Source organism: Serinus canaria, chromosome 2, assembly GCF_022539315.1.
Source record: "Serinus canaria isolate serCan28SL12 chromosome 2, serCan2020, whole genome shotgun sequence".
In the NCBI taxonomy this organism is placed as follows: Eukaryota; Metazoa; Chordata; class Aves; order Passeriformes; family Fringillidae; genus Serinus; species Serinus canaria.
The window spans coordinates 60,789,958-60,815,186 of record NC_066315.1 but is presented as its reverse complement, the minus strand read 5'-3'; the positions used below and the strand labels follow the sequence as shown (position 1 = coordinate 60,815,186).

The window sequence follows — 25,229 nt, the reverse complement described above, 5'->3', positions numbered from 1 at the left end:
GGCCTCACTGTTATATGGTTATCCTTCATGCAAGTCACAGTGTAACAGAGGGCTCAGGTGGCAGGGACAGGAAAAAATCCTTGTTACTCTGTCTGCCAATCACATTTGTACTGGCTTCCTCCTAAGAGGAGACTGCAGCATTTCATACTGAAACAGAAATTATATTTTAAAACATTTACTTAGTTGTTTTCTTCCCACTTTACCAATTGAATGTATTATTACCTCGACAGGCAAAAGCATTGTATAGATATAAGCCCTCCTGACAGATATTCATAAATAATTAGATCTCTGTGCTTCTGAACTATTTTGCCATTTTTTTCTTTTCTATTCTTCAGCCCATTTTTAAGCAAAGTAGAATATTATAAAAATGAAGGCAGTGGTGACTGGTGTATTTTAAGTCTATATGTAGGAATAGAAAGGCTACCAATGCCCTGGACTTAGTTTCCTTTTCCAGTCTAAAACCTCAACAAGGTATTTATTTAGATGTTCCTTCTGGATGGTGAATTTCTTACTCTGTGGATACCAGAGAACAAACAAAGAAAGTTTATGAAACAAGAAGCCCAAGGACAACCATGTCATTTTTTTTTTCTAACATGCCTGAGGATTAGACTGTATTTTGTCAATTATTTTTTCTATGCAGTTTTTTAATAGAATTACTAAATGTTGAAGTGCTGAAATGCTGCAGAACTGTTAAACAATTTAAAGTGAAAATAAATAGCAGTTTCCCACACTTGCCTGACTTCCTTATCTTTGGATTTTCTATTCATGCCTACCATGAGATTTAATAGTTTCCTGAAAGATCCGTGCTCTAGGAAAAGTAGGTGTTCCCTTTACATTGTATGCCATATTTTTTACCTTGCTGCTAAAATTATAGGATGAATTTATATAAAACCAAAACAGTTAAAATGGAGCAAGAACAGGTATATGCTAAAATAAAAACACATCCACATAAGACCTATACTCTGAATAATGTAAAAATTAACAAAATAACAAATACCCAAACACAAGCAGGAAGGCTATAAAATGGAAAAGCACTCTCCTTGAATAACAGCTTGCCCCTGTTTTACAGATGGGAAAACTGGGGCGCGTAGAGAGCTTAATTGATTTCCCTAGTGTCACCCTATAAATCATTGATGTGACAAGGCCTAAAGCTGATTCTTTCTGAGAGCTGTGCAGCAAACTCTTTGCCTGACTCTCTTCAATAAACAGATTCTGAAAGCATGTTCTCTTCCATGCAATAATTTATACTTGATGCATGCGAAGCCTGAAGTATGAGCAGATAATGCTATTTGATCTGTGTTTTGCAAAAAGCCCTTCCAGATACTCTGTTCTACTTGATCTGCTTCCTTCATAAACAGATTTTCAGTTGTCTACTTCTTTCCTCATTCAATCTCTTTTCTCTTTGTGTAAATGAAATGGCATATCCTCTCTCACAGGTTCTGCATTTATTTCATGCTCTCTTGAGTTTGGATCATATAACTCATCTCAACCTCTCTGAGAGGCTAACCTCCTCTTCACTGAAGCTGGGTCATGAATAATTTCCTAGAAAGTGAGGCATTACCTCTTCTTCAACCCTGGAGCAGAGGGAATATCAGCTGTGTGCAATTATAACCAATAAAGGTAAACCTGTGAGTTAGGCCCTTTCTTAGCAATGGACTCTATACGAGAGAAAAATTATTGCCTGACTTACCAAGACCCCTCATCTTCCTTGCCTCTGTATGAAGACCTTGTTTCCTTTTAATCAATCCCATTTGTTAATGTCATTCATAAATGCTGGGCTTCACCAGCATCAGGCTTCTGTTGCATGAGGATTGCTGGGTGCTAGCAGTCATGAGCCTTTCTATTTCCTGCCTTGCCATCTGGCCTTCATAAAAAGAAATAACCTGGGACAAACCTAGAATGAATTCTTGTTTTAGGAGCCTCCTTCTTTTGCCTTTAGAAGGACCATCAGGTCACTTGTGGCACACACGCTGGCTTATCTCACTGCATTGCAGCTTAAAGAAATTTATTTGGCAAAATGTTTGGCAAATTTATTGCATCATCAGAATTTTTATGACAGAAGTTGAAAGATGTATTTTCAAAGTGTTTCAAATACAAATGTGACCAGTTATCTCATACTACCTGAAGAAATTCTGTCCTTGATTATACAGAACAAATGAAAGGGAAAATATTTCCTTTATCAAAAGCATTCTTCAGAGTTTAACAGTATTCCTTAAAAAATATAGCAAAAGCTCTGTTCTCTCTACTGGCTTTCGAACATGATGGAATAGCAAAATCCACTATGTAAAATGGCAGGGGTTTTTTGGGAGACATATCTGTAAGTTGTTTTAATTTATGATCTTGAAAACTAAAAAGCAATATAAGGGCATGCCCAACTTCACATTAAAAATGAAGCTGCTGATATCCTCAGTTAAAATGTAGATTTGAACGTAGAATGGAGTTTTCTCTTTGTTTGGACAAAAAATGCCCTTTCATTCTGCAAAACCAATGCAATGCCTCTGAGTTCTGTTGCCACCAATTTTCCAGCAGTTTCCACCAGTTTTCAATCACCAATCCCCATCTTTACTGGAATCCCTGTCAAGTTTCTAGAGCTTGAGAAACCTGTGTGACCCTGAGGTGTTTGTATAGTCTTTGACATATTAGCTAGGAAAAATAGTAGGATGAAAGTGCAAATATGTGGAGAGTCACTTGGATGCAGGAGATACTGGCTAAAGATGTTATGCTAGCTAGAACTGATCAAAGTGATCAGTTTATGTGAAGTTATGTCATTTTTTAGTGTGGTGAATTGTGCTGCCATTTTTACCATATTCTTTCGGAGAAAGGAACAATACTAACTTTTAAATTTTTTTTAAACCAGGAGCCTTCTTATTTTTGGACAGTTAGCTTCATTCTCATTTCTTTCTCATTATAGTATGCTATAATAATACTCCAGACACCATGCTGGCACTCTTGACAATATTTTTTTGGTTGTGCAATATGAGACTTCCGTCAGCACAGACCTCTTCACCAGTATAGTTGGGGAACTCAGCTACAGTTGCCAGGCAACTTTGTCTTCATAATTTCAAGAAACAATGTAAAATGTAGATATCATTCCTATCTCTTGTCTTACATACCTGTTTTATGTGATCACATCATGGAAAGTAGCTTTATACTCTTCTTGCTGTTTCTCACATAGAAGTAAGATACAGATGTTGCGCTGATTCTGATGCAGAAGTCATTTTGGAGAATTCAATAGCTGGCTGTTAAAGTATAAGAGGGACTAAAAAGATCTAGGCCTGGCTCATTTTGTTTAAAAATCTCAGTTGTTTAAAAGAAAATTTCAAGTCAATTACTGGCCTTTTGCCTTTGGAATCTGTCAGCTTATGGTGTAAGCTGGTGTACACCAGCTTTACTGGTGTACAATAGAGGGAGAGGTGTAAGAGGTGAAAGGGGAGAAGATCTTAAAAGTGGAAAGCAGTAAGCTTAATTTTTTTCATGGAGCTGTCTATTTTCCTTCTCCATGTTGGAGCATCTTGACATGGAGGAGATAGAAACAATGGTTTGTATTTCTTCTTGCATGCATGAGACAGCTTCACAGAGACCCTTCAGGAGCAGATCAAATTTCAGGGAAAATAAAAAGAATAATTGTCTTAGGCCAGGCATGGTAGAAAAGCCTAATAAAAAAACTATTGGGCAAATCAGTAAGATGTAGGCAGGAGGGAAGAAGCCAGGAGCAATCTTGCTGCTCTTGAGTTCTTAGTCTACACTTCTTCTGAGAAGTGGGAGCATTGTTCAGTCTTACTCAGTTTTTTCATTCCAGTCAAATATGGGTAAAATAATACTCTGCAAGGTGGAAACACAGAAGAAGAAAAAGGACAGGATAGGACAATAAAATGCTTCATGCTACTGTCCTTCTGATATGATCCGATATTGAGCGAAGGCAACAGCAAAAACAAATGTGGGAACTTTTCTCACAAGTATTTCTGCATCATTCTGATACCTTCATAAGTTAGGCTTTGAGAACATTAGAATATAGCATTTACAGCAATTGTGGGAATACAACAGTGATTTCTGCCTAGTGTGTCACATTCATTAGTACATTTCTTTTAATGAATGGTGATTTGTTTCCTGTGCCTCTCATTTTCTGTTGCATTTTGACTGTTATTAATGGGAGATTACTTACAAAAGGGAAGGAGCATAAATAGAAATTCAAAATATTTTTTTCCTTGGAGAATTGTTATGTTTACATGGCACATTTCTATTTGTATTTGCAGGCTTTTTTCACAGAGGCATAAGAAGATCCTCTATTCTTGAGGCCCTGTTTCACAGCTGTCAACCTCCTTTGTGGATGGTCTGCAAAAATCATAAGGATAGGCAGGGCCACTCCTCCTTTGAGTTCTCAAGACTGCTGAACAATCTGTAAATCTCCCTCTGAGTCCCCATTTTCATGTACACTTAAACCACCCCTCTTGTCATACCCACACAGAGGGTTAAAAATATGACCAAAAATATGTGTCACACAATTGCTGATCATTCTTCTTCCTAGTTCTCTCCTGTTAGCAAAGACTTTATACCATAAGAAATTTCAGGCCTGTCTAGGTATTGTATTGTTTAGTGTGTATGTCCAAACCATTCTATTTATTCTATTCTAAACCATTGTGGCTTAGTTGATAAAATAGCCAGTACACTTGGTGTGGATTTGGAAACCTTCTGGGTGAGAACACAATAGTCTGATTAGTGATGTGATATGCACAGAGCTACAGACAGAATATTTGACATCAGCTGTAATGTTTTCTCATTAAAAAAGTTTATAATGTGATCATAATACCTGGGTTTGGAAATTCTAGAGTATTTCTTGTTGACATATCTCAATAATTGATTTTCCTTGCAATTAAATTGTACAGCTGGTTCCTCTTTCTGTTGTATTAAAATCCAGATACAGCAAAGGGCGATGCTGCTTAATTTGAAGGGTTGTAGAAACTCGTGGTGTTTTCCAATTTCTAAGTACTTCTTACTGTCTGAGCTATATAAGGGCTTTTTTAAAGAGAAGATGGCACACAGTGGAGTAGATGTTTAAGAGAATTTACTAAGGAGTCAAGGATTTAATCTGAAGTATTTCTTCTGGTATATTGCAAAAGGTGATGAGTGTACACAACAGCACCCAGATGAGGTTCCTGTGTTAACTTTAGGCATAGCCTTGCAAACTGAGTAAGTTATGGAGAAGTCATTAGAAAGATATTTAGTCCATAGTAGTAATTTCTTTCTTCTTTTTTTAGAACAGAAGTGATTTATCTTACAATTTTCTTGGACTGATTTATTTTCATTTCCTTGAATGGATAATAAAGAATTGGCCAGAATTGTCATTCTAGTTTGCTAATGAGGAGTTGTTTCTTTTGTTTACCTTTTTTAGATGTAAATAATTGGCATACAGTTTAAAAATAGTAAAATGCATCCCATCTAGCTCGAGAGTAGTTGCTATTAAATTCTAAATAATGTAAAGTCACACTGCATTTATCATTATTTAATGACTCATTCACTTTGGTCCCTCTGTGAGCCCTTGATGTTATTTGTCATTCAGCATTATGCCGCTAGAAGTGTCAGCAGTTCTAGGGTCTTACCTTGCCTCAGACTGAAGAAACCCCCTGAAGTGTGTAATTTTTGATCATATAGTGTCTACCTTCAAAACAAAAGAAAATAATATCATTATCCTGTCCTCATTAACATTAGCAGGTTCTGATGATGTTCAGAATTCTTTTTTAGATGCTCGTGTTTCGTGTAGGCAGGAAGAATTTTTATATTCTTTTGAAAAGAAGGCTGATACATATTTATGCCCTTTTTAACTCTCAGTGCCACCATTTTGTGTTCTAAGTTAATTAACTCACAGTGATTTTTTTAGGTGTTTTGTATGTTTTTAAATGTATTAAGAGAGCTTTTAGTAGATTTTGGGGGAGAGTTGGGTTTGGCTTTGCATACAGGGTCATTTTGAACCTTTGTTTTTTTCTGTTTTATCCCATCTGCTCTCCCTTTCTTCTCAGATGAGATGAACAGAGAACATCGGCCTCAGTTGTAGGATGAGCAGAAAAATTGTAATGATATTTTGGAGAGAAGTCAGACCTTTTTTTGCAATCTTTTTGGTATGTTTGATTAACAAATATCAGGCTACACTTTTAGTGTATTTGACCAAAAAATATCGGATGAATTCTAGGAGCACCCAATCTTACTGAAGAGATCGTAGCATCATGTCAGGGGAGACAAAACTGAGTGTTGATTTGTATCACTGCTGTGTTCACTTTGTCATCTGTGTTCTCAAATCCAGTATTTTCATCTGTTCCTAAATCTTTCCTGCTTTGTTTTGTCTGTGAGGAAGCGACCTGTGGTTCGGCTGCGATTTACTGAAGTGGTGCTTACGTTGGGGCCTTTTATTATTCCTGGCAATTATTATTCCTTATTATTCCTGGCAATTCTCTTCCACAGCTGCTGGTGCTGAACACAGCCCTGCATCACTCTGTGCTACATCAGCACCCTCCTGACAGAGCCACTGCTGAGCACTTCTATTTCCGTAGTGTGGACAAGACTTCAGTCTGAGTAAACAGTTTGGTATTGTGAGTTCTTAAAGCAATTCCTGGAGAAGTTATTTGATAGGGTATTTACCAAGCTGATTTATAAATTCTCATATAACTGATACTTGCCTGGGCTTATGCAGCTGTTAAGAGAGATCACCGAAACAGGAATTGCACATTGTTGCCTTAGCAACTACCACTTCATATTGTGCTTAAATCACTTGGAAATACACAGTATGTCTTAAGGAACTGCTTCCAGCAAAAACACCCAATCTAAATAATACTAAATAATTTCACAGAAGAAGCATAAGAATTGCCTTTCCTAACAAAGACCATCATTCTTTTAAGCTTGGTTGCCTCATTTCACTACAGGCTTAGCTTGGTATTAGAAAAAAGCACAATAAAATTTAAAGAACCCATATATTTGTTTACTCATGCCACCATAATCCATCTGATTGCCAAATTGGCTGGAAATTGAAAATGAAAAGATTCTCCTAAAGGCCATCTTCCATTCTCTAAAATCAGCGTTGACAGTATGCTTTCCCATACTTTTATTTTTAATGTCAAGTTTTTTTAAGGGTAGACTCATTGTCTATTTTTTTTGTTTATTTGTGAAATGTTAGGGGTATGTAAGGAAGACCTTAAACGTATATTACCTTCTGAGATGTTTGTTGTTCGTATTTTGAGATGTTTGTTGTTCGTATTTTGAGATGATATTTTTATTTAGAATTTTTCTGTAGATATTTGCAACAGTTTTATCCAGTTTGTTAGATCATTTGAAAAAGAGAAGAAGGGAGAGGCTTTTGCCAGTATTACATTAAGGGAGTTGCTTGAGTGCTTATGCTACCTGATAATCTAAAATACCAGTTTTACACTGAGTATTTTATATTGCTGAAGCACTTTCCCCAGCTCTGTGGTCACTCCTGTGTGTAACAGAATTGGATTTTGCACTTGTGGAAACAGTGAGAGAGCTCAACAAAACGGCGTCTTAGCAACGGTGTGCCAGATCCAGAAAGAAGCCAGTTTCTGACACCTCATCCTTTTTCTCTTAAGCTGAGGTTTACAACAGAAAGATCCAACAAGAGAGACTGCTTTCAGGGGCAATATGTACCTCCCATTTCAGAAAACTTATTTTCCTTTTGAAATATTGTACACAGTCAATGAAATTTGGAAATGTAATATGACAGAGTTGCCAACATTCTACTTCTATTACCCCTTTTCTAGGCAATGAAAAGGAGAGACAAGCAAAATGCAAGCTTACAGAATTTAAAAGGAATCAGATATTTTGAGGACCAGTTGTCATTTTTAGGTCACCGCTCACATCTCTGAATATAATTTTCATCTAAGCTGCATGGCAGGGTTTGTATGTGCTGGGAGAAGCTACATTTTCCCAGCAGGAGACCAAATCAAAATGAAGCAGTCAGATGCAGGTGCACAGTAATAGAAAGGATCTATTTACCCTGAAGCGTGAGCAGTGGGCCAAGAAAGCAGAAGCAGTCTACTTCTATCTCTCACCTCCTTCTCTCCCTACCTTTTCCCTCCCCCACAACTGTGCCAACAAATTCATAAGGGGACCAAAGAGAAGGTGTTCGCTTGCTGTTAATGAGCTGCAGCGCCTGCTGCCGAAGGTCTAAAGCACTTTTTTGTTATGCTGATTTTGTGCTATTAGAGCTGGCTGTCTTTTAATTTATACCTAATCCTTCCTTCCAGCTTGCACTGCCTCAAGCCAGCCTGGAAAATGGTTGAAAGAGTTTTTTTCTGTGGGCATCTGTTGCCTGTGTCCATTCTGAATTTTGAATGATGCTGTGGAAGGAAGTGTGGCTGAAGCAAGTGTGCCTAAAACAAAATTTTAAAAAGCCCTTTTCCTAGGTATTATTTTATAAGTTATACCTTTTTATGCAATCTTTAAAATTCTGCAGCTTTGTTTAAAGAAGGGCAGTTCAGTAATGATGATTTAACAAAGGCAGCTGTATTGGTTGACGGTGAAATGAGACACCTTGCTGAGCATTGTCTGCTTTTCACTTGGGTTTCCAGAGTTCATTAGTTAAGAGCTGAATACTTTCCTGTATGTGAAGACAAGCACCCAATGCTGTTTCCAAGGCTGAAAAAAACCTGAGTAATATAAGTACAGGAAAAACACTGAGAATTTTGCTTTTGTTGCAGATTAGTGGCATTGTAGGACTGAGACAGCATTGTCTAGGTTTGGGAGGAAGAAGTAGGGATACATGAAATCCGTGAATTCAGCTGCTTACTCTGCAGCACTGAAGTGCTCAGGTTCTATGTTTCTGTGCCCAGGTAAAAAGGGCCAGACATATGCTGTAAAGATTAATCTGCCTGATTATTGTATGATGCAAAAGATATGGAACTCTAAATATTTATGTCACTCTGTTGCTGTAGTTTTGTGCAGGGTTATGCACTGAACATAACATAATAAAAAAGAGGCATGTACCCATCTGGAATCAGACAGCTGTTGTAATGTGAGCCTTAGTGAAGTGGCAGCTGTCTGTGCTGTGTGCTAGGAAAGTATATTTTTCCCAGCATAAAAATTGTCATGCTCAGGAGCTGAACTATTTTCATGTTACTGCTTTCCAATAGCCACATTTAAATCCCAAACAACTTTGTATAAAAGCTCTGAGACAAGTCCATGCTTTGTCCCCAAGATTACCTTCAGGAAGGGAGAGATGTATAGATCCTAAATTTTGGTGGAGCAGTGCTGGATAGCAGAACAAAGCAGTGCAAAGGACATTTTGAAAAGAGATGTATTCTGGTATCATCAAAACAGGACCATGTCAAAGTTTCTAGAAACTTTGTCGCTTTTACAGGGAGGTAGAGGCACACTTTGACTTCTTTGTCAGGTGGAGAGCACCCCAACAATATGTAAACAGAAGACCTAGAGAATGCTTGATTATAATTTTCAAGAAATTTGGCTCCTATTTACAGATGGATTCACATGATTTTTTAAAAATAGGTCCAGCAGTTCATTTCTGCTTTATAGTGAAGAATACATAGTCTGCATAATTACTAAAATTTATTCAAAATAATTAGACTGCAAGTGGAAAATCGGGAGAGAAGTAAACCAAAACCGATGTAGAAGAAACTCTATCTTCATTGCTTTTGCTTGAACTTTGTTATACGTAATAAAGGTCAAATATGTTTAGTAGAAATATTCTGTACATCAGAATAATCTGCTAAAACATGCACACATAAATTGTGATGGTGTGTATTTTTTGTTGCTTGCTTTGTGACATACTTAAATAACAAATACAGGAAAGCAGATTTTTATGTGGCTTCCAAGCCTTGTAGTGAGCATGTTCCATGATGATTTGGGTCAGAATCCAAGCCAGCCTTCAAGAGAAATGGAGACATGCTTACCAATTCCACTATGAATTGAACCTAGTCTGAAGAAGGGTTTGGCCACTGTCTCTAAATCAGTGGAGTTGCTACATGGGCAGTGTTCTTTCTTCTATGGGAAAAGTATAGAAGTACAGTGGTTGTTAATTTATATATTTTTAGCCAATCAGCGGCTCTTAAAAAAACAAAGCTGATAAAATACAGGTAAAAGAACAATAAGGAAACGTTGAAAAAGATCATGTGCCCTGTGCTCTGGCTGTAGTAAGTAACAAATCCAAACTGTGCCATCATAGTCTTCATTGATGGAAAAAAAATAAATTAGGGGTTATACATTACCTGAGTGTAATCACAGCAGGCACCACTGCTGATGTTACGTAGCAATATTCTATCAAAGCATGTAAAAAGGGACAGTCCTTGGCACTTAAACTGTTGCAGAGTTTAAAAATCAGTCTTGTGTTTTATGTGATTCAGTCAGTTTTGGTTTAAGAGAGGAACTTAATTTGACTGCAGCCAAGAAAGATTTTGGACATTTCTTGCTGTTCATTCATTCTATAAAATCAGCCAGCTGAAAAACCTGCTTTTCATGGTTTCCGGTAAAGGAAAAACTGAGTTAAAGAATTATCATGTCAGAATTTCCTGTCGGATAAATGAAAATGAAATAAAAGTTCCTAAATGATTTGATTATTAACTCTGAGATTTACAAACTTCCTGGTAACTGTTGCAGTGCAGGAAGTGATCAGACCAGCAGTGATTGTTGCATGATTTTTGGTGAAAGCAAACTGCTATTGAGGAGATTATGTGACCAGTCCACTTTGGCATGGGGGAGGTTGCTGGGCAAGGTTTTTTTGCTGTCATTCATAAATATTTTCCTAATGTCATCCATAAAGTAAAAAATAATACTTCTGTAGGAAACATTTCCAAATTGAGATGCCAGGGCTGAGTTGCCTCAGTTCCAGATGCTTTGGCAGAATTGTAGTTCCCTGAGAGCTGGAACTCATGTGTACCTATGGAAGCAGATGAAAGAATAGGAATAAAAATAAGATACTGAACTACTTCTGCTGCTACATGCCTGAAAAAAAAAATCATCAAAGTTATTATAATTATGACTGTTATTAGATATCATGTCTGGTTTCTGCATATTTAAATTCTGAGAGAGGTGAAACTTAGGCACTTAGAGATCCCAGGGGAATAATTGCAGAAATGATGACATATTCCACTTTTTGAACAAATTTCAATACCAAAGCTGCGTTCTGCGTACTTACATTTCTTCTTAATTATACTTGGATGCAGGATAGATAGTAATTTTCTGTCTTACAAATGCATGTAGCCAATTACTCTTGTAGATCATGAATACGCAATGGCCTAACTCATTAAATGGAATTTTCCTTCTCTGTTGTTATGGCAAAGGAGTCTGCAAATAGCTGAGTATTGTATCTCTCTGGGAGCTCAGCCTTGGCCAAGGCTACAGATCCATAACTTCAGCAAGTGGACCATTACTGGGTTTACTTTTCATTCCTTACAGTGCACCATGCTAGTCTTGTGTGTGTGTCTGTCTGTCTGTCTGCATGCATGTACTGTAAATTGGTGTAGGCTGTGTCGCTCCTCTGAGCTTCTGATCTTCAATTTTAAATGCCACCATTCTGATCCTATGTGATGAATTTAGTCTTCCTGATTTCTTCCCATTCCCAAGAAATTCTGAGCCCAGAATCTCTCCCTCTGAGACATGCAGACCTGACCTCTTTTGGCTCCTGGAAGCAAAGCTGAGAAAAACTGGCAACATGTCTCTGAAGAAACCACAGCTTATATCAAATGATCTAACACAGGTGTTCTTTTCTTCTTCCCTCTGATTTTTTAAAATTTTTTTTTCTGCATAATATGCTTACTGTTCTATCATCTCAGAGTATGAAGATAACACATGTAGCCTAGTCTGCCTCCCAGGCAGGGTTCATAGCCACGATGAAGGCAGACTGATATGACCAGAGAGAGCCAGGGAACCACAAGACAACTGAGAAATGACTTACAGACCCAATATTTCTCTGAGCCAGTTTTGCTAAGTTTCGGTGTCAGTAAATAGTAAACAGGATGTGAGGACATGACTTGGTGATTGGCCTTTGTGCTTTTCAGTGGTAGCACGTTTGCCCAAGGGTGAATGTTGCTTATCTAACATTATGTCCTCCTCTTTTTCATAATATTGCAGGACATCTGAGGCTTGAGCACTTCCGTTCTACAGCAGATGTTGAGCTGTGATTTTTAAAAGCTGTGGTCTCAAATATTATGGAAGTAACAAAACCTCTCAGTTTAGGGGAAATGTTTTCTGTAATCTTATTACTGGAGTAGTTATCTCGAGTGCCTTATTGACATGTTTTGCAAAACTCCTCTGGGGATTTAAATTTAATGACTGTTTTCTTGAAAACAATAATAAAAAAACCACCATGCTGTTGGTTACACTGGGTTTTTACTAAAATTTGAGTATTTTTTATCCATTGTAATTTGTAGTTGCAGACTTCCCAGAGAATTGAAATTCTAAACAAGTCTTAAACACTTCTTTAAAGTATGCAAAAATATACATATTTTCTACTATTAGGATTCTGTCACTGGGTCTGGAATTTGGGGATTTGGCCCCTTCTACTGTGTATCCCACTACTTGTGGTTCTGGGGAGTGAAGTCTATCTGCCTTTCGGGAAATGAGCTGGGGGCTTGCTGTTTCCCTTACTTTCCAGGGTTTACTTTGGGAATGTTCCAGACAAATGCACAAGGAAGGGAAGGCAAGAGTTATTCCGTGAAATCTTTCTTTTCAGCAAGTGAGAATTATATGCATATCTCATGTGTATACATGTGTGTACATATATATATATACTGTACTGCAGATGTGACATTGCTGTTCCTATTTCTTAAATTTCTATTTTCTACAATTAACTGTAAAAGAAAATCCTAATCTTATTTTTTACTGCTTGTACCTTAAAGAATCAAGACATTATTATCCTCTCTGAAATCTTGCAGAGTTCACATGGAACTTATGATGGAGATCTTAAAACTTGTGTGTAACAGCTGCCTCTAGGTTGTGGTGGGAATCTTTCAGGGAGAGGGGAGGGGAATGTAACTTTGCTCATGGATATTAAAACTGTGAAGTAAAATGTGAAACCTTCTTGAGTCTCAGAATAGTAATAAAAGCAGTGAGTAAATTTAACTTGCTAGACAGTTGTAATTTGCAGAATGCATTTGTCAAATAGTTTGGAAATAATCTAGAGCACGTTTAGATGGAAAAAGTAGAGATGGGCTTAGACTAAAAGTGTGAGCTAAATGTCTTTCCAGGTTGGCAGAAATTAAACTATACACTTCATCATAAACTTAGTAATGGACAAGACCAGAGGGAGATTTTGAACTTTGGGGAAAGTCGGATTTTGTCCCATATCTGGTCCCTAAATGCAACTGATTTGTCTTTGAGTCTTCAATTTAATTTTAAAATTGGTGCTTCTTTGAACAGTGTAAGTGCATTTGAAAGTTGAGAAGTATGATTGAAACACAGATCTTTCCAGACCAGTGTTTATTTTGCCTTTAGTGTGTTGGGTCTGTGAGTTGTTAAAAACTCTTCTTCTTGAGTCTTTGTAATATGCAGTGTTGGCTCCACTGCCATGGAAATCAGTGTGATCTCATGAGTACAGAGAAATGAGATCACCAAGAGGGAATAAGGAGATGCCCCAACATTGTAAATTACAAGTGTGACTTTTATACAAAAGACATCCTTTTGGTGATTGATCACAGATTTTTTTCATTAGGTGGATGAAAAGGTAATGGACTTAGTTCACATCTGACATTTTTATTTTCTATCATGTTAATAAATAAAAATCAGTTAATATTTCTGAAGTGGATTATCATGTTAGGCTCTCATGCTTTTTTTGTTACAGCCCTTCAGTTCTATCCCTTGATTCTTTTAACCCTGTCAGTTTTAGACTCTTGTAAGTAAGGTTTTCTCTATTCCACTTTCTTGCTGATACAGAGTTTCCTCAGAGAATTTGATCATTTCTGCTAAGGGCATTTGTTTGTAGCTGAAGTTCTCAGTTTAATTCATTGGTTTTGCTTTCTAAGTCATCTCTCATCTTCTATTTTCCAGGTTGGTGAGAGGCAGAGAGTTCTGGTGACAGAAGAATCCTTTGACTCCAATTACTACGTTGCTCACAATCCTTTCTATGAGCAGGTACAGTTAAATAAACCAAATAACATATTTTTCTTTTCTCTTTGCTTTCTGATAATCTCAGCAACACAGTGTGTTGGGATAAAAAAAAAATAGAGTACAGAAATAAGCATTTTCCAGGAAACATGTGACCATTAAGACTTTTTAATGATATATTTTGTTTTATTATTACGTTGTAAATATAACTTACCTGAAATTATGTTAAGAAATATACAGTGGATGTTTGAGTGTACAGCATGGTTTAAGAAGCTGTTAATTATTGCAGTAATTTTCATTTCAATGTCCCCAAAGTGGGGATTTCTGAATAGTTGAGTCATGACAATTTGCATACATCTTTCTGAAAAGTGTTTCAGGCAATGCAATTTGAAAAAAAAAAATCCTAACAATAGAAGGGTCAGAAGCTTTTTTAGATAAACACTTCAACATGATTTATTGTGTTTCATGGAATCATGCAATGGTTTAGGCTGGAAGGGGCCATGCTGGCCACCCCTCTTTGGATGCAGCACAGGATACAATTGGCTTTCTGGTCTGCAAGTGCACATTTCTGGCTCATGTCCAGCCTCTCGTCCACCAGCACCCCCAAGTCCTTTTTGGCAGCAAAGTTCTCACTCTCCGTGAGTTCTTTTCCCAGTCTGTACTTCTGTCTGGGATTGCCCCAACCTGGCTGCAGCTCCTTGCACTTGGACTTGTTGGACCTCATTTTTCTTTTGTGTGTTCACTTCTCAGGCTTGTGTGGGTCCCCCTGAATTGAATACGTTCCTTCTAGTTTTTGTCATTTCCTTTTGTGTACTCCAGTAGACAAATTTTTGCCACACAAAAACATTATCTTTGAGCTAGGTAGGACGTACACAGATCAATTTCACAAAATTGTTATTTCTGCTCAAAAGCTGATGACTTGCTTAAGACCAATAAAATTGGCTTCCCTGAATCATCATGATTTTATTCTCCATTTTCTTGGACTAAACTGTCTACAATTTACTTTTGCTATCATTAGATTTATTCTTTTTTCTGAACCTGGGGAGATTATAGTTGATGGCTGTGCTTTCTTCTGGTTTTGGGTTATGTTACAGAATTTATTTTTTTTTCCCTTAGTAGAAAGTGTCATTGCTATTTTTAAATACCTGTTTCTTTAAGATATATGGGTCACTAATTTTTTTCCTCACTTTCTCCCTTTTTTTTTTTTTGTTACATATCCAACTTCTGTCTAAGTCTAAAGTATTGATGCTCCTTGATTTTGTATCTTTTCAGTCAGAGTTGAGGAACATGGTCTTCCACATAGAAATTAAAAAGAAATTTCCTGGGACTTTTTTGTTCAATGCTTGTTTTATGGGAGCTTAACTAATTCAATGAAAAACAATATGTGCAGGAAGCAATGTGTTGATTTTTTTGTGTTTGTACAGCACCTAATGCAGCTCATGATTGGGACTGGTAAAGAATCCACGAGATACAAATAGTCACATAGGGACTAATTTTAAATTCTATTAGGGAAGAAGTGCTTTCCATTAAAGAAATGCAAATCTTTTCCCTAAAATGTCATGTGTGGCATGTTTCATAAGGATGGTTTACTCCTGCTCACCCAGGTAAGCACAAGAATCTATGCTAGTAACTAAGATTAATAGCAGTAAATTGAAAACCACGCTGAAGTCCAAATATCATACTATATGTTATTAAAGCTGAAGCTCAGAATCCTGGTGTAGTGTTCTGTTAACTCAAATAGTTATCAAATGTATTCTGTCTTCACTGAGCTCAGAGGTACTAAAAGAATTTGCCATTAAACCCACATCAATGCAGCTGCACAGACAGACTTAGTGGTAGAGCTGCATCTGACATTTGTGAAGGCTTAGGTGATACAGTTTACATTGAACAGAGTAGTCTGAAGTGACCAAAGAGTGCTCTGCCAGATCCACAGCCAAGGTGAGTTTCTGCTGGCTTAACTTAATGGTATTATTTTCTTAGAAATACCATTGAGGGCTTTTTCTTAACAAATTCTTCAAAAAAATCTGAGTCAAGCCTGGATGCTTGGTTGTTTGTGCTATCTCCCAGTTATTTTCATTTAACCTGTTTCTTTTCCTGAAGTTTGGTTTATATTTAGTTGCTTCCCCTTTTCATGAGGAAATGGAAGATTTGCAGAGGTCATGAGTCCAGTGTATACTCAGCTACCTAGTTTCCCTTTGATTTAAATTTGCCCAGGGTGAGTTACTTGGGGAAGAACTGTGTTCAGTCACATTCTAAGACTCTCTGAGCATTAGGATGCTGACTTTGTGTTTGCTGAGTCTCAGCTTACCTGTCTCTGAAAGGCAAAGATTTCTGCTTTTCTTGGAAGATGCTTAGGAAGCTCAGCAGGATCCCAGGATCTCAAAGTACTTGCAGTCATGGAACACCTTGAGCCTTCAGGGAAGAAGGGAAACCACTGGTGGTGATTTCCTTCAAATGGGACAATCAACAGTTGTGATAGGTGAAAATGGAGAGCCAGTGTTTGGCAAAAAAATGGTCTGCAAATGTGGGTGGCACAGATTTTTTTTTTCTCTGAAAGTCCTCTGTGCATGTAGTCCTAAAAATTAAGCCATTTTAAGGCATTTCAATTTCACCATCAAAGAATCAAGATAAAAAGATCTTTTCCTTTGAAAAGCTCTCCTCAGCCCTGGTGAGTCCACACCTTGGGTGCTGTGTCCAGTTCTGGGCTCCTCAGTTCAAGACATACACAGGACTACTGGAATGGGTCCAGTGGAGGACAACAAAGATGATCAAGGGACTGGAGCAACACTCTCATGAGGAAAGGCTGAGGAAGCTGGGACTGTTCAGCCTCAAGAAGAGGCAACTGATAGGGGACCTCATCAATGTCCCTAAGCATCTGAAGGGAGGGTGTCAGGATATTTCCAGGTATTCCTCGGTGGTGCCAAGCTGTAGGACAAGAGGCAATGGGCAGAAACTGATGCTCGGGAAATTCCCCCTGAACATGAGTATCGAATTTGCAGGCAACCCTGATGAGGGGAGAGAGAATGATGATGCATCTGACTCCATCTTATCAGAAGGCTAATTAATTATTCTATTATACTAAATTATTCTATACTATATTACATCTAAACTGAATCTGCCAAGCACTCAACTCTGCACACAACTGCACAGAACTGCACAGAATTCTCATAACTATCAGCCGACTGTCCCGACACACACACTCTCTTGGCCCTGATAGGCCAAGGAAACCAAACACCATTACTTTGGATAAACAGTCTCCATATTGCATTCTACTTTTGCACAAACAGAGGCACAGCAAAGAAGACAAGAACTGTGTTTTCTTTCTCTGATGTTCAGAGAATGTGAAACGCAGAAATATTCTTGGGAATATTTCTTGTGCTTTGCTTTTCTCTGTGAAGAGAAATGTGGGGCTACACATGAGGAAGAGCTTCTTTACTGTGTGGGTCACCATGCACTGGGACAGATTGCTCAGAGAGGGTGTGGAGTCTCCCTCACTGGAGAAGTTCCACAACTGCCTGGGTGCAATCCTGTGCCATGTGCTCTACAATGACCCTGCTTGGACTGGGAGATTGGATCACATGACCCCTCTGAGGTCCCTTCCAACTTGATCCATCCTGGGATTCTGTGTGTGGATAAGCTTCAAGTAAATGTTATTAAATAAGTCCCCATGATTCAATTTTTCATTGTAAACAGTGTAAAAAACGTAATTTCATCAGGAAATTATTCCACTTTTCTTTTTCAACTGCTTACCTATTTGAGAGCCATTTTGAGCCTATTTATTCTTGTATTCCAAAAAATGCTGTGCCTGTATTTTGGACTCTTTCTTTTTTTAAATGCATGGCCTAAGAACATCTGTTTTGTGCTTTTATGTGAAGTGGGACTGTCTGATATCACGGTTGTGCAAATTCAGGAAAGAGTGGCATTAGTTGCTGACCCAAGAAACAGTCATCTATTTTTACAGGCATTCAGTGTCAATCATGCATCTCAGCTGCAAAGGATCTACACAATCAAAATAAAGGCTTGTGCAAAGAGAAAAGGGTATACTTTCTGTCCTGAAGCCTTTACAGACTCAGAATATTTTTCTTTTTTAAGTGTCATGGGACAGAGATGAAAATGGGAAGCTTTACAGCAGTTTGTTGGAATTCTGTAGTACAAATGTCTTTGGGAACTGTTTGGGTCTGGATTCAAAAGCTGCAATTCAGGCCCAACTTTCTCATCAATCAAAAAACATGACTTTAGGAATTGGTTGGAGTTGAAAAGAGCTGAGCTATCACTGCAAAGCTCTTGTAGAATGCAGGCTGGAGATCTTTCTGGTCAAATGTGCCAGGGGCTGTAGTGTACGCTGGTTACTAAAATGTTCTAGGATTTTCTCCGAGGTTTATCAAAAATCTGTTTTCTGAATGGATACAAGAGACTCTAATGTTCCTTGCAGTATTTAGTAACTATGTCTTTATTTTATTTGAAAGGTTCTTGTGCCAAAGGATCCTCTGTTAATGGGTAAGATGGTAGAAGTGAATATTTATGAAGCTGGGAAACATTTTATGAAGGGGCAGCCAGTATCAGATGCCAGAGTTCATACTGCATCCATCAGCAGACCGTTAGCAAAAGGAGAAGTTTCTGGTTTAACAGAGGTGAGTAAAAGACATTTTCTGCTTTACTACACTGGCAAATCAACAGCTGTTCAAGCAAAATGATGCCATGCTATCTATCTGTTATCATTTTATAGTTCCCATTTATATATGCATGAATTTTTAATCTTTTCTGACAGATTGAAATCTGAATTCAAAATATATTTTTGCTGATGCTCGTAGCTTTACTTTGCTGACTATAAGGGAATAATACAATTGTTTCTTGTTTCTAGATGCAAGATGGGTAAAGAACATACTAGAATTGAAAAGATTAAACACCAGTAATTATATAATTCAATATATTTCAGTTTAGTGGAAGGATGAATCAGTTTATTTTTTTTTTACAAAGCTGTTTTAAAAAAATATGTATTGATTACATATCTGTTAAAACAGGTCTAAACACTATTCAGAGATTCAAAATTAATTGAGGGGTAGAGGTGCAGAATATATTTACAATATATTTTGGAAAAAGGTCAACATCTGATTTAGTCATGTAAAAAAGAATGAAACTCTTTTAAAAAGAGATCTGATTCTTATTTTACAGCTCAGTAGATATGGCTGTTAGCCAAGTATTCTCATACATTTCATGGAGCTCTAGTTGTAAAAACTGATGGAGTGTGAAATGAAAATGTGTATCACATTTCTAAGCATCATTTGATGTCCTTTCTCCAGCACTGTTGTTAGGATCTCCAACAAATATGTAGCACATGGGAGAAGGATAATTGGCAGTTTATCAGCCACCTTACTGCTTTTACAGTAAATTGCTGATAAGTATTAAAGTATATACACGTCCTTGTTTATGTTCTAAGCAGTCACATTTAAAATATATCATCAAGGCATACCTGAGGTGACCAGTGTTAAGCTAAGCCCCTTGAATAAGGCTGGCTGTGGAAACATGGAGCAGCAATAATGTACTCCCTGTAATGCACCTACTGTAATGTGTTCAGCAGATCATGACACTTAGGCACAAACACATTACTAAGCTCTCCATTAGTATTGTCTGTGTGTATGTGTATATTGGCCTGATAAGGGTCTGTAAGAGATAAAAAACAGCCAAAACCTTCAAATTGTCTGGTTGGACTATGTGGCTATTTAGGCACAGCTGATTTTTTCATCAGAATGTTTTTTTTAAAAATAATCTGCTGGAACAGAACCAAGACTGTCATTAAACTGCGTATGTGCTGCCAGAAGCTTGTAGATGGGGACAAGCGAGCAGACTCTTGACTGAATTTTTTAATGTTAAAATGAGAGGTGAAAACATTAAAATCAAGGATACTGATAATTTCCATAGGGACTCATTGAGATATGTACCTGGAACAAGTACCTGGAATCCCCCCATAAATGGTTGCATCAAGCAAATGATAAGGCAAATTGCTTTTCATGACATTTGTGGTTACCAGTGCTCCTTCAAGGGAGTATTTTATATATGATTGGGCCACTGTAAATGTTGGGAACTTTTGTGTAATGGAAACAAATAGAATCTCAGTATTTCGGTAAATGGAACAGCTTTGGTACATAGAGGGTGCAGCTGAAAGCTTTTAATCACACTTGGCCAATGTATAATATATAGAACATTAACTGAAATTCTCAGTGGGAAGTTCATACATATAAATAGAAACTCAGGAACTTTGTTTAGGTTTTCAGGAAAAAAAAAGTCAGTTTGCCACAAAAGTTACCTTGGATTTCTGGCTGGCTGCAAGATGCAATTTGGGGTTCTCTGTTTGGTTGGAGTGCTGGGAAACACTTCCTGCTGCATGTGCTCAAGACACGTAGTTCCAGTCAAAGATGCTTTGAGGAAGATAAAAGGGCTCATGTGAGAGTCATGTGAGCCTTTTGTAGCTTGTTACGTGCACGGATGGCAGGTTGGGGAAAGATGAAGGAGGCAACTCAGAGCTGATGAATTCAGATTTCCCAAAAGTAGCAAAATATCTTGGATCTTTAACAAGGTTCCAAGTGTCTCCACTAGGTTTCCTGCAGCTTGCAAAACTAAAATCTTGGATAAATTTTCCACTGTGCACACATATGAGCGAGAATTAAGGTCTGCTCATTATTAATAGTGTTTTCATTAACTTACATAGGACACAGTAAAAGGTGTTTCAAAATCCATCACAGCTGTACTTCTCTCTAATGAGGAATGCTCACAGAAAGAGTGAAAGCTTTTGAAACTGTATTTTTTAAGGAAATTAATCAATTGAGAGCATCAGCATGTGAGGATGTCAAAGCAAGTCATAAATTCATCCTAGGCAAGAAGAAACTTGTAGAGATACTGCGAGAAAAAGTGCCTCCAAAGAATCAAAGCTTATCTGCAGTTGTGTGCTCTCTTTCTCATCTGATACATTACCCTCAATAATTTTTTTCTGACAAATTCTGAGTGAGGTCCACAAGCAACATGTGTGTCTTAAGGAACAGTTGTAGACCTTTTTTTAAACTTTTTGTCTGCATGACTCTGGCAGCAAACTGGTCCACAGAAATAAAAGAAGTAGGTCGCCAACTGGAGTCAACAGATTTGACTGATAAAAAGAGAATGCAAAATGCAAAAACACAAAGGACAATTTAGAGTGTCCATAAACTATTCACATATTGTGGCAAATAAGGAGCAAAATACATATAGAATTAATTCAGAGTATTTCTAGCATTTCATGCTTTTTCAGTGTCTGAAGAACACAGCTAATACATATGTCCATTAATGTACTAATGATGTAGAATGCCTTACAGTTATACTCTTTAAGGAAAAACTAGAACCAAGTGGATGGTGGAAGGTCTAGACATTCAATAATGTTAGGCTCTGTGGCAGAATTTGGGATGGGAAGGACAGAAGATCCTTGGAGTCAGCAGCTGGGGTTAAAAAGCTGTCAAAGCAATCAGACTTAGTAATCGTTGTGGACATACTAAGTAGTAAAATGCACAAGTATTTGCCAGGATTTTTTTTTAAACTTCAGCATGAATTTTCTTATAAAAGCCACTCAAAAAGGAGTGATGTCTCCAAGGGCACAATTTGACAGGATGGCTGTTTGGGAGGTCAAACACATACAGAAATTTTGGTTGACAGATCTACTGTAGACTTACTTGGGTTTAAAATGGACTGTTGCTGATTCAGTGAGAGAACCATGTTTAGAAAACATACATTGTAGAGGATATATAGGTGAAAGTTGAAGTCAATAAAACATGAACACATGTAAAGGCAGTTTTGAATTTGGTTCTAGTAAATCTAAGATAGATGTATGTGAACTGGACATTAAAAAGTAGTGACAGTAACCTTTAAATGAACATTTAGACAAAACAAACCTGTCACGAGTTACTAACTGCAATTACAAATATCAGTGAATAAGTATTTCAAAGCTCTGATCAAGATTTAGTTCTGTTAAGTTTCACAAGAACAAAAAGAAGATGTAAATGCTCTGTAGATGCTACATCCTTTCATTGAGGTAGGCTTGAAGCTGACAAAGCATTAAGAATGCACTTCAGCATTTTGAGATTCAGAAAGCAAATTAGAATGTTTTCTATGTTCTTAAGCACTCTGGTAAACTTGCCTTTTAGGATTTGGAGATAGGTTTGCATGCACATAGTGTTGAGTATATTATCTTTGGATAACATTTTTGAAAAGTCAGCAGTGTGTGTCAACAGTCTAAATGTAATCTAATTTAGAAAAAAAACAATTTTAACATTTGTATTAGTTTTTTTTGGCCATATTTAGGGATCTTGACTGTTTCTCAGCAGCATAAAGTAAAGTACCTAATAAATGTATCCTGTTTACAGACAAATGTTTGCCCAAAACTAATCATTGAAAAAAAGTAATAATCTGCGAGAATATGATCTCTTGTTACAACCAGAAATAGAGTATATTATGCTTCTGTACTCCAAAAATAATTCTGGTTGTTTACATATGTTCTGTGGCTAGAGGAAAAAAATACTGCAAGATGAGAAATATCTGAAGAAAAGACCAAAGGGCTGAGGGATAAAAATAAAAGGCTGGCTACCTGCCAGAGTTGCAATGCATTGCCAGAATCAAAGCCCCATAAGTCTGAGGGCCTTTGGTAGGAAGTTTTAATCAGATGGAAAATTAAGGCAAGAGGAAAAAAATAATTTTAACAGGCTGTTTAATCCCCAGTCATGATTATTTTATGTTCATAGTTCACGTTTCTATAATGCCTCTATGACTGACTTTCTTTTCAAACAAATACAGTCACATCTTTCAGTTTTCAGTTTTCCATTGGTTTCTGTGATTATATTCTCCATGTCTAACACTTCCTCTGTAAATGGCATTTGCTGGGAGCCACCATTTCTAGTGTCTCCTTTTGTGAGTCTGGGATCTTGGTGCACATCTCTGTGGTTCCTAGGCCTTGGAAATACCCACAGTTGGCCTGTTAAGCTAATAGCTATTCAAGTCATTGCGCTCTTTGGAGGAAATGAGCAGTGAGCCACTGATTTTCAGTTAGCCCCCAATTATTTTGGTCATTCTGCTTTTTTCTCTTTTCTCTCCTGTCCTCCCCAGATTTTAGCTGCAGTAGGTTATTGTGGCATTGTGCTTCTGGATACTAATGAAGAAGATTTATGTTACTGGTCTTACAGTTGGCCACAAATATTTTCTAGTTCCATGAGCAAAAACATCACCCAGCCTTTTTTATGATGTTAAGAAACAGGAAAGATGCATATATCAAACACTTCTTTATAGCCTGCCAGCAAGAAAATTCAACAAAGCATAGCTTAAAGGAAACTCTCTGATCTCAGGTAGAAAGGGTGCTTCACTTGCAGGCAAAATAAAATGGAGAAGGGGGAAGAAAATATCTTCTGCTGGAACAGAAATGAAAGAAGTCATGTCAGAAGTAAGATCTCTCTATTGGAAACTTCCTTCAAGGACTTGGAAGGAAGTGTGGAAGATGTGTGTTAATTAATAAGCATAGTTTTTACATGTGCTGGAGTTTCAAAGTGGTGGAAAATTTGGTTCCTGAACAGGAACTAGAGATTAGAGATTTAGGGCAAAAAGAGAATGAAGAAGCAAATCTTAGATCCAAAAAATGGCACAGAGGTCTGAGTAGAGGAATCTTTCTTCAAATTTCAGAAACTGTAGAAAGTAGAAAGAGAAATGCTAATGAAAGATCGGAATTTCCAAAGAAAGATAAACTAATATAGAATATAGAACCTTTTACCTCTCTCAGAGAATTACTTTGCAATGGGATCTTTGAATCACAAAGTCCAAGAAAGGGCAATATGAGAAATGTAGGGAAATTTCTATTAAACAGAAATGCTGACAAAAAAAGGAATATTTTCTATGTAAAATCATTTTCAAGTAATTCTTTATGAAAATACGATGCACTACTTGGTGCTCTTGCCTTCTTAGGAACATCCCTTTGTTAGCTCAGTTGAACTCTCTCCCACTTTCTGATACCTTTTTTGTGACAATGAGCTGAGTGGTGCAGTTGTTGCACTTGAAGGATGGAATGCCAAGCTCAAGGACTGGGCCCATGGGAATCTCATGATGTTTAACAAGGCCAAGTGCAAGGTGCTGCAGGGCAATCCCTGGTATGAACACAGGCTGAGGAATGAACAGATGGAGAGCAACCCTGCCAAGAAGGACTTGGGATTGCTGGTGGGTGAGAGGCTGGACATGACCAGGTAGTGTGCACTTGCAGCCCAGAAGGCCAACCTCATCCTGGGCTCCATCAAAAGCAGAGTGGCCAGCAGGGAGAGGGAGGGGATTCTTTCCCTCTCTTCTGGTGAGACCCCACCTGCAGTGCTGCATCCAGCTCTGGGGTCCCTGACACAGGAAGGACATGGACCTGTTGGAGAAAGTGCAGAGGAAGCCACCAAGATGATCAGAGGGATGGTGCACCTCTCCTATGAAGAAGGACTGGGAGAATTGGGTTTGTTTAGCCTGGAAAGGAGGACACTTTGTGGCCTTTCAGTATCTGAAAGGAGTCTGCAACAAAGATGGAGAGGGACTTTTTACATGAGCAGGTAGTGACAGGGCAAGGAGGAACGTATTCCAACTGAAAGAGAGTAGATTACATATTCAGAAAAAATTCTGTACTGTGAGGAAATGAGGCACTGGCACAGAGAATCTGTGGATGTCCCAGCTCTAGAGGTGTTCAAGGTCAGGTCGGATGGAGCTTTGAACAGCCTGGTTTAGTGGAAGGTATCCCTGCCCATGGCAGGGGAATTGGAAAGATGATCTTTAAGGTCCCTTCCAACACAAATCATTTTGTGGTTCAATGATTCTGTGAAAGAACTGATTGTAAGGCTAGGTGTACAAGTACTTAGTGCTTTTGCATGTATTAATCTGTTTTATTTAATGTGTTCCTTGTACTCCCTGCTGGTTGTAAATAGAGGTCATAAAATCCTTCTTAATTAATCTTTTTTTCTTATATTTTCTTCAATTCTTTCATGAAGGTTACTATAGAATTAGTGTAATAAGAGCTATATTTCCTTTTGAAGAGCAGACCTCAATGCCACCTATGGATGTTTTATAAAAGGACCTTTGAAAGTCTTGGTTTTTTCCTGAAATTTGTCATGTTCTCTTTCTTAGACACTGATTTTCATGATCTA

General features: G+C 37.7%; 1 protein-coding gene across 2 annotated transcripts in view; it reads left to right on the top strand.

Annotated features, from left to right (window-relative positions):
- CDKAL1 (CDK5 regulatory subunit associated protein 1 like 1) overlaps window positions 1-25,229 on the top strand; it is a 378,008-nt gene that overhangs the window by 336,236 nt on the left and 16,543 nt on the right. For both annotated transcript variants that reach the window (XM_009093895.4, XM_030241687.2), the window contains exons 14-15: window positions 14,002-14,085; window positions 18,525-18,689. In XM_009093895.4, the coding sequence (XP_009092143.2) occupies window positions 14,002-14,085; window positions 18,525-18,689 (249 nt within the window). The remainder of the gene's footprint in view (window positions 1-14,001; window positions 14,086-18,524; window positions 18,690-25,229) is intronic.